Genomic DNA, 10,057 nt, shown 5'->3' on the forward strand with positions numbered 1-10,057 from the left:
CCTTTGCCTGGCAAAGCAATAAAGCTATCCTTTTCTACTTCACCCAGAACTCTGTCTCCGGGATTTGATTCGGCACTGGTGTACAGAGAGGCCGAGCTTTCGGTAACACCACCACCACCAGGTTTCGAAGCTTGAATGCAGTACCATGGGTGAAGCGCTCATGGCTACTCTCGTTACTGGACCTCAGATGAGTGGGCGCTTTAACTCCAGAAAGAAACACAAAGCAAACTCTCAAATCAGACTCCTGGGAGCATGGAAAGAGGGGACTACATGCAGGAGGTGTTTGGGATGGAGTGGTGTCCCCTCCCACAGCCCACACCAGGACTCCTCTGGAGACCCCTTTAGACATCCGCTCCTGGTCTTCAGAGCTCTTTCAGCAGGGCTGTGGCTCCAAGTTCCCTTCTTGCCCATCATTCCCTCCCTTCCCTTGCCCAGATGAGAGTCAACCCAGATCAGTGGATGGCTGAGTTCACATTGATTGGACCCTACTGGTTCAAATAATGATAATTATAGCTGACACACAGTGCTTATGACACACAAGGAACCCACCCATTTGGTCCTCCTCCCAACCCTAGGAGGTAGGTGACACTATCTTTAACCCAAATGGGGAAACTGAGGCACCGACAGGTTAAGCAACTTGCTCAGCGTCAATCAGTGAGTGAGAGCCAGGGTTTGGCTCTGGAGACTGGGTGTCCACTCACCGCAGGGATGGAACCTTGGGGACCACAGTGCCAGTCTTGCACAGAGGACAGGGCAAGAGGTTCTAAATTTCTACACTGAAGGACAGTTTATGTTCTAAGGTTGTCCACCCAACATCCATTTCCCTTCTTCCACGAGGGATCCCAGTGGCAGTCTACGAGTAAGTCAGTATCTCTTCCTCGCCTCTCCCTTGGGAAAACTGACCTTCCCTCATAAACACATTAGGCTCCCTCTATCTGGCACTTGAATTTCAAGCAGAGAAACAAAACTAGAATACAATGGAATATTACTCAGCCATAAAAAGGAATGAAATTGAGTCATTTGTAGAGACATGGATGGACCTCGAGACTGTCATACAGAGTGAAGTAAGTCAGAAAGAGAAAAACAAGTATCATATATTAACGCATATATGTGGAATCTAGAGAAATGGTACAGATGAACCAGTTTGCAAGGCAGAAATAGAGACCCAGACGTAGAGAACAAACGTATGGACACAAGGGGGAAAAGGGTGGGGATGAATTGGAAGATTGCGACTGACATATATACACTAATATGTATAAAATAGATTAACTACTGAGAACCTGCTGTATAGCATACCTCAATGCTCTGTGACCTAAATGGGAAGGAAATCCAAAAAAGAGGGGATATGTGTATACATATAGCTGACTCACTTTGCTGTACAGCAGAAACTAACACAACATTGAAAAGCAACTATACCCGAATTAAAAAAAAAAAAAAGAAAAAGAAAACAGGTTAGTAGGGTATAGTGGCTAAGCATGCTGGGTCCAAATCCCAGCCCCCCTGCTTCCTAGCTGGGTGGCTTTGAGTAAGTCCCGTAAACTTCTGGAGGCTCAGTTCTTATACAGATGGGGACACTAAGAGTCTGTCCTGCTTGGGGCTGTTCTTCAATGTGACGGCAAGTGAGACTGCTTCAAACCGAACCCTACAGAGTAAGGCCCCGCTGGTAGGACCACAGCAGAGGGCCCTTTGAAAACATCCGTCTATCTTGCCCCCTGGATGGGGGCCCTGGCATCCCCCCCACCACCAGTTCCCATTCTTTCCCAGCTTCAGAGAGTGCCCTTTAGCCTTCAGGGAAGGCCCCTTCCCAGCTCCGCTCTTGGTGAGCTAACTTGGCTTGATGTCCACATCCTTCACCGGAGACCTTACCCCTCTGTGCTTCCCAAGAGCCCTTGTTCTGCTTTCCTTTTTTCTTCCTGTAATTATCTCTACTTGAACCAATGCTGCCTCACAGGGCTGTGCAGGTTGTCTACTGCACATGGGTTCCTGGCTGCAGTGGGAAGTTGGGAGCTGAAATTCAGCCCATGTTCCAGTCAATAAGCTGTGAGCCCTGATGTGGCGGTGCATTCCTTTTTCTAATTCATACCATCTGATGGTAGCAGTTGCTCTAGTAAACTTTCCTCCCATCCTCTCACCAGAAAACTTCTACTCATCCTTCACTCTCAGCTTTTTAAAAAAATTAATTAATTAATTTGGTTGCGTCACGTCTTAGTTGCAACCGGGGGGCTCCTTAGTTGCAGCAGGAAGTCTCCTTAGTTGCGGCTCACAGGCTCCTTAGCTGCGGCATGCACGTGGGATCTAGTTCCTGGACCAGGGATAGAACCCAGGCCCCCTGCATTGGGAGCGTGGAGTCTTAACCACTGCGCCACCCAGGGAAGTCCCAACTCTCAGCTTTCATGTCACCACCTCTGGGAAGTCCACCTGGACTCTTCCAAATGCAATTACACAGCGCTGTCCTGCGCTTCTATAATTCTTTGCCATCCCTTTGACACAGCGACAGTTAGCCCTCTGACTGGAATCACCTGTCCCTTTCTGTCCCCTACTGGACTGTGGGTTCTAGGCAGTCTCTAGAGCCGTTGAATCAACAAATGACTCAGCCAGGAATGGGAGCGAGGAACAATTTATTCTCACGGCTGAGCGAATGGCGAGGCTCACAGCCTCGGTAGCAGCAGAGGCAGGCCCTCCCAGCCCCAGCCCTCTCCTCTTGGTACGGCAGCTGCAAGCAGGCCAGGTCAGGAGCCAGGGTGACAGCCAGGGCGGCAGCCCTCCTGCCATGGGAACCGGCTGGCCACAGCGCAGCAGTCAGCAGCAGTAGCAGCAGGTTACAGGGTGGGCAGGGGGTGTTAGGTGGCCTGGCTGACTCCCATCCCCCCACGGATGGTGCCTGGTGAGGGCCTGCTGGGAGCGCCTCAGTCGGCCATGAAGATGCGGCTGGAGATGTCATCCAGGAGCCAGTCGATGCCGGGCAGCAGGTTTTCCCCAGTGACAGCGCTGCAGCCCTGGATGCACCAGTGGTGGCTGCGGATGGAGTCCAGCTCCAGGGCCTGGGAGGGTAGAAGGTGATGGTGGGCTCCAGTAACCACAGGCCCTGCCCACCCTCAGCCCCTGCCCTCTGCTGGCCCAGGGGAAATTCATGCCTCCCTCAAGGGCCTGCTTTGGGAAGCCTCCCTTGACCCCTGGTGAAGATCTGTCAGGGCCCCAGGGCACCCAGGCTCTCTGTACACCCCCACGTCAGTACAACAAAGGCTTCCGACATTGTGCTATGGGCCCTACAAATGTCCTCTCATCCATTCCCCCCAACAGCCCCATAAGCCAGGGATGTGTTGGCCATTTTACTGAGGAGGAAACCTAAGAGAGGTTAAGCAACCTGTGTAAGGTCACACAGCTAGTAAGTGGCAGAACCTAGATTCTAACCCCACTCTTTCTCATTCTGGTGTTCAAGCCCTAGAATAGGAGTTAAGATGCAACCTGGGGTTACACAGGCCTGTGTTTAAATCCTGGCTTCTCTGCTTACTGGCTCTGTGACCTTGGGTGAGTTACCTAATCTCTCTAAGCCTGCTTCACCATCTGTAGAATGATTATAAGAGCTCCTACCTCATGAGGTTGCTTTGAGAATTGAATGAGTTAACCTATGCAAAGAGCCTGGCACATAGAAAGCACCCACCGCTTGTTGGCTACTGTTATCCTGTGGAATAATCTATTTGCAGGTCTGCCTTCCCCCAGGCTGTGGGGCACAACTATATCCTATTAATCACTGAATCTCCAGTATCCCAAATAGGTCCAGCCACACAGGAGGGGCTAATAAATGTTTTTTAAATAAATTAACAAAGAAATGCGTGCCCCTTTTCCTCCGTGAGCCTGCGTCAAGGCCTGGACTCACCTCACGGATATCATTAGAGGACAGTGCTCCGGGCAGGTCCTGCTTGTTGGCAAAGATGAGGAGGGTCGCTCCAGCCAGGCGCTGGGGAAGAGAAACAGAGGGGGTCAAGGGGGTGGAGGCTCAGAGGGCAGCCTGGCCCCTGCACTAATCACCCAGAGCACCTGGGGTCAGAGATCAACCTGGAAGCTCAGGGCAAGGTCCCGTGGTAGTTGCGAAGGCACAAGCGGGGTGGGTAGTGTGGAGACGGCCTTCGTGTCCAGCCATTTATGGGGTGGAGGGAGCCCTGGGCTGGGCTGAGACCCTGGTTCCAGCCCAATCACCAGCCCAGTGGGCACTTCTCTCCTCCATGCCTCACATTCCTCTTCCATAAATGGGGAGGGGGTGATGGGTAAGATGCTCCCCAGTTCTAGACTGCTCCGATCTGATGACCTGACATGCACAAGGAATGCGACTGTCCCAGAGGCTATGGGGTCTGTTGGAAATGACCTTTCCCTCTTCCAAGTTCATGCAGCCCTCTAACGAACTGTCCCACTGCCCTGACAGGCCTCACTCTCTACCTGGGATTCCAGTTATTTCCATACGTGTGTTTGTGCCTGGGAGTTCCTCCATGTGGATGGTGGGTCTGGCCCTTAAAAAGGGCCATGACCTGCCAGCCCAGGGCTGAGCATTCAACAGCCAGGGTCTCACTGGACCTGCTCGACACCCCTGTTTATGCCAGTTGTCCCTCCATAATTATTAACAGCTCTCTTTTACTCTCAAAAGTATCCTGGTTTTCAACTAAATGAAGTGTAGTAACCTGGCTCAAACCCTGGAACAGAGAAAGGACATTAGTGGAAAAACTGGTGAAATCCAAATAAAACCCGTAGTTCAGTTAATAGTAACTTACCAATGTTAAGTTCTTAGTTTTGCCATTTGTATGGCAGTTCTGTAAGATGTTCACATTAAGAGAAGCAAGGTGAAAGGCATATGGGGTATCTTTTTACTATCATTGTAACTTTTCTGTAGATCTAAAATTTTATTTAAAGAAGAGCATTTTGGCCCAGACAATAAATTTTAAGATTGCCATAATTATAATGCCCATCCGAGAGATGAGGCAGTGGAGATTCAGAGAAGTTAAGTGCCTTGCCTGAGGTCACACAGCGAAGAGTCCGACTGCTGAGCCAGGTTCCACTGCTTCCCAAAGCTTCACACACTGGCCTCAAGTCATCCTCCCTGAAGCCCAATTCAAGGTACAGAAACTGAAGCTCAGGGTGGTGAAGCAGTGACATCGCAGGGATATAAACTAATGTCTCCATCCACAGAGTGTCCTGCTCAAGGCACTGTGGGCCTCCCTAGACCAGCTGTACAGGTTGTCTCTGCCTCCACAAGGGTGCTGGACACGTGGTGAGGGCTCAGTGAAGGAACAGACCCCACCTGAGGTGTCCCTCTGGGTTCACGGCCCCCTCAGGGAATCTGCTGAGGAAGGTGTGCACACATCCACACATGCGCACAAAGTATTGGGGCCCGGACACTGGGGAAAGCCCCGCTTCCCCTGCTCAGCCAGGCCTCCTGCCCACCTCCTCCACCAACAGGTTCTGGAGCTCCCGCTGGCAGTCCTGCATGCGCTGGCGGTCGGCGCTGTCCACCACCCAGATGAGGCCGTCGGTGCTCTCAAAGTAGTTCCGCCAGTAGGACCGCAGAGACTTCTGGCCGCCCACATCCCAGATGTTCAGCTTGAATCTGGACAGGGAGGGGGTGGCTGGAGGTCAGCCTGGCCCCTCGCCTGTCCTCCCTGCCCTGCTCTGGGCGGGACCCCCCTCGGGGACCCCGCTCACCCTCGGTGCTCCAGGGTCTTGATGTTGAAGCCCAGAGTCGGGGAGATGGTGTCGATGTCTTCCCCATTGAACTTCTTGAGGATGGTTGTTTTGCCAGCATTGTCCAGGCCACTGGGGTGTGCCAGGTTAAGGAGAAGTCCCCATGCTCTGCAGCCTGGTGACATCATCACAGTGCCCCTCTCTTGGGGGACAAATCATTTCCCACCACATATCAAAATAAGTTGAATACATGCCAGACCCACACGATACATGTGAAAGTGTCAAGAAATACCTTATCATCTCTGACCAGAGGCTCCTTAATTCATCCCACGACATATACTGAAGGCCTGCTCTGAGCCAGAACACCTCTGGTGCTGGGGGCAGCCTGGAGCCACAGTCCCCACCTTGTGCAGCTTACACTCTAGGGCGGGACAGTGGCACGGGGCACACAAGTGAGAAGGAAGGCGCTGTCAGAGCCCGGTGAGTGTCAGCACAGTGAAGAGGCTTTCAGAGAGGGCCATCGAGGAGCCTCCTTTAGCTCAGCACCAGGGAAGGCCTCTCTGACCGTCTGGAGCTGAGGCCCAAACTGCAAGAAGCCAGCTTTTTGAAGGACTGGAGGAAGAGCATTCTAGGCAGAGGGAATAACAAAACAAAGTATGTGGAGGCAGCCACCCTTGCCTTTTCTGTTTTTCGAATATTCCAAACCCTTTGCTGCTGAGCGTGCACACAAATGGGTAAGTTCAGCAGCAGGAGAGAACCACCCTCCTCTTTCCTTCGAACACTTAAGGGGGCCTGCAGCTGGGAGGGGGCGGGAGGACTTCTCCGGAGACCCAGCCGTAGTCCCTGATAATTGGCGGCGGATCATCCCCCCTCACCCGCCGCAGCTCCAGCATCCATGCTTCCTTCTCCACTGGATGCTTCCCGTCAGCTGACAAGAAGCAAACAACACCCTTTTTTTTTTTTTTTTGCGCGGCATGTGGGATCTTCCCGGACCGGGGTACGAACCCGTGTCCCCTGCATCGGCAGGCGGACTCTCAACCACTGCGCCACCAGGGAAGCCCCAACACCCTCTCTTGATCCCTCTCCCCCTGACTTTTTCCTTTATTTCCTTCCCTTTATAGCAAATCTCAGAACTGTTGTCCATACTCACCCTCTCCAATTTCTATCCTCCTTCTCTTTCTGGAACCCGTTAGACTTTTGCTCCCACTGCTTCCCCGAAACTGCTCTGACCAAGGTCAGTCCTTAGAGATGCCATGTTGTTCTCAGCTGGCTGGGCAGTCCTCAACCTTCTTCCCCCTGCTCAATGAGCAGCGCTGACAGAGCCCAGCCCCGCCCCCCACTCCGGGCCACGCCCTTGCCTGGGTCTCCCCTGGCCTACCTGGTCATTCCTACTCATCTCCCTGACCTCTAGATCTGAGCAGCCTAGGTTCTCTTCCCTGTCCACACTCCCTCCCTCAGTGATCTCATCCAGGATCACGGCCTCAAATACCATCTTTATGCTGATGACTCCCAAATTCACATGTCCCACCCAGCTGCTCCCCTGGACGTTGGTCCCTATATCCAGCTGCCTAGATGACGTTTCTAGGATGTCTCAGAGGCATCTCACATGGCGCAAGCTGAGCTCTCATCCTCCCCCCTGGAATGTGTTCCCCGCCCCCTTCTACCTCTCAGCAAGTGGCTCCTCATTCTTCTAATTGGTCAGGCCAGAAACCTAGCAGTCACACTTGACTTTACACTCCTTCTCACACTCATGTCCAATCCAGCAGCAATTCCTACTGGCCTACTATCAAGACGTCCCTCAACTTCCATCACCTCACTGCTTCCGTCGTGATCCAAGCTCCCATAGTATCTCACCTGTGTTACTGCAGTGGCTTAACTAGTCTCAGATCTCACCTCCTCTCTGCGCTTCTCATTTAAGGAAAAGTCCCCGACTGTATGGCACAGGGAACACTACTCAGTATTCTGTAATAACCTTTATGGGAAAAGAATCTGAAAAAGAATGGACACATGTAAACGTATAACTGAGCCACTCTGCTGTACACCTGCAACAAACACAATATTGTAAATCAACTATACTCCAATATAAAATGAAAATTAAATTAAAAAAAGAAAAGAAAAACAAGGAAAAGTCCAGAACCAAAAGGTCCCACGTGAGGTGGCTCTTCCATCTGACTTCCTTGACAATCCTTTGAACACACCAGCTGAGTTCCTCCTTGGAGACCCTTACACTTGCTGCTCCCTTTGTTTAAATAATTTTCCCCAGATATCTACATGGTTCATCCCTCACCTCCCTGTCTTTATTCAACTGTTATTTTCTCAGTGTGGCCTTCTTTGACCACCTTATTTAAGCTGCATTATTCTCCGTACATGCTATGCATTTTACTCATTTTGTTAAGGTCTTTCTCCCCTCAGCATTACTTAGAATGTCCGTGAAGTTCGGGTTTTTTTGTTTTGCTGTTTTACCCCGGCCCCCAGGACACTGCCTAGCACACAGTAGGCGCTCAATAAATGTTTACTGCATGAGTGAATTCTCTGTGCCTTTCTCAGAGTTCTTCAAAACAGACATGATGTAAATATTATTTTTAAGTTATCTGCGCACAGAAATGTCTTCTCTCTGCTAGGGGTGCCCCCGGGCCTGGCACAGAGGAGGGCGAACGAGTGCAGATGACTGCTAATGGGACTCAGAAGGTCAGCGGGGCCCTCGGGCCTGCAAGCCGTCAGCCGCTGGGACACCGATTGGCCGTGAGGCAGGAAGGAGACGCACGGTTGGACCCACGGGCTGAACAACCCGCGGACTGCACACCCACTTCTCCCAGGAGTGAAGGGCGGGGCGCACACGCCCCCGGGATTCCGACCTTGAGGGCGGGGCCGAGGCCGGGCACCTTCCGACAGGGAGAGGAGGCGCCCAGGGCCCGAGAGGACAGCGGCCCCACGCTCGGGCCAGACCGACGGGTGGTAACGTTCGAGTCACCTCCGGGCCCCACCTCCCCCTACACTGGGACATCTGGTCCGGCCGCTGCGCCTTTACGCCCACCCTTTGGCCTTAGGAACGAAGCCCCCCGCCCCCCCCCGCCCCGAGCCGGTGGTACGGCCTCCTCCCGGCCACCCGCCAAAAGCTTTGGTAGGGCCCACAAGCGTGACGCACAAAGGGCAGTTGGTATGGGCCGGCCGGCAGCACATCCGCAGCCGGTAGGGGGCGCCTGGCACCGCCCACCCGGCGGGGGCCCCCTGCTACCCTCGCGGCTCCGGCACCGGGGAGGATACAGCATGAGCAGTCGCAGCTCCCGCTCTTTCTGCTTCATCTTCTTCAGAATGGTCAGAAGCCCCATGTCCCAGTAGCCCCTTACCGGCCGCCGTTTCTTCGTAATCCCGGGACCCCTTTCCCTGCTCCTATTGGCTATCACGGCCACAGACAGCACAGCCTATTGGCGGGCTTCGCGCTTAGTCCCGCCCTCGTTCCCACGTGACTGTGAAGCTGCCTGGCTTTGCTGCGACGGAAGGTCCCTCTACCGGCGCTGGCTGATTCTGCGCGGCCACCTGAGTTAACCCTTAGCATCCCGAGGGCTTGGGTGACTAGAGCATCGCCATTCTTTCCTTTCCAGGATCCCAGGCTCGGCTGGGAACGGAAACCTGAAATTCCTGGGTTGTATCTTAGCTGCATATAGGGAGTAGGAGTTCTGACTTAGGACCCGGAACCAAGAGCCCCAAGGATGTTGACGTCACCCTGCGGCCACTGTGAGGCTCAGTTCCCCGGGAGCATGGTCCATATCCTGCTCATCTTGGGACTCGACATTATCCCAAATCTGCCAGTTACAGGGCTTCCCTACTTTTCCTGGCTCCTGAAATCGTAGAGGGTAGCCCGGGGATTCTCCATCCAGGGTGGAAATGGCCTTTAGGGCCCCTTTGGAAATGTGTGGAGGCGTCATTGGATTGTACCGATTACAAGGTAGAGTCCCTGTCGTTTAGAGGTCAGGGGAAAGACTTGCACAAAGAATTGTCCCGCCCAAGATGCTCATTGTTTCGTTATTGAGAAGCACAATTTTCATTTTGCCGATAAGAAAATTGAAGCTCACATGGTGCTTAGCGTGATTGACATAGTGACTGACATACAGTAGGTGCTCAGTAAATATTTGTGGTTGAATGAATGACTATGCAAGCGTTTGGTTCTTAACCTTAGCGCTCAAGTCCAGAAAAAGTGAGGAAGCCGAGGCCGGGGACTAGACAGATTGTAAACACAGAAGGGTGAGCCTTATTGTCTTTTCTTGAGCCCTTCCCCCAGGCCACCACAGGGTAAATGTGAGTAGGCAGCAGAGTGGGCTCTTTCTAATGCTTGGGAAAGAACAGTGAGGCATCAGATGAAGATAATGGCTAACTTCTGTGTCATTTT

The 10,057-nt window shown here is 52.7% G+C and overlaps 1 protein-coding gene across 1 annotated transcript; it reads right to left on the reverse strand.

Moving 5' to 3' along the window:
- Positions 1-2,601: 2,601 nt before the first annotated feature.
- Positions 2,602-9,061, reverse strand: ARL2 (ARF like GTPase 2). Its single transcript, XM_022591529.3, has 5 exons — positions 8,935-9,061; positions 5,692-5,802; positions 5,434-5,596; positions 3,878-3,958; positions 2,602-3,041 (listed from the first exon to the last, which is right to left on the reverse strand). Exons 1-5 carry the CDS (start codon positions 8,997-8,999, stop codon positions 2,907-2,909), a joined length of 555 nt encoding a protein of 184 aa, XP_022447237.1. The 5' UTR covers positions 9,000-9,061; the 3' UTR covers positions 2,602-2,906.
- Between the last annotated feature and the right edge of the window lie 996 nt (positions 9,062-10,057).

The sequence above is a fragment of the Delphinapterus leucas genome, chromosome 7 (assembly GCF_059928025.1).
Source record: "Delphinapterus leucas isolate spDelLeu-1000000601 "Yukka" chromosome 7, BTC_Dleu_Yukka2, whole genome shotgun sequence".
Taxonomy (NCBI): Eukaryota; Metazoa; Chordata; class Mammalia; order Artiodactyla; family Monodontidae; genus Delphinapterus; species Delphinapterus leucas.

Coding starts and splice junctions, on each gene's coding strand:
- ARL2 (XM_022591529.3), bottom strand. CDS start 8,999: ATGGGGCTTCTGACCATTCTGAAGAAGATGAAGCAGAAAGAGCGGGAG. Junction 5,803..8,934: donor GAGCTGCGACTGCTCATGCT/GTATCCTCCCCG, acceptor GGCACACCCCAG/TGGCCTGGACAATGCTGGCA. Junction 3,042..3,877: donor CCTCTAATGATATCCGTGAG/GTGAGTCCAGGC, acceptor CTACCCTCCCAG/GCCCTGGAGCTGGACTCCAT.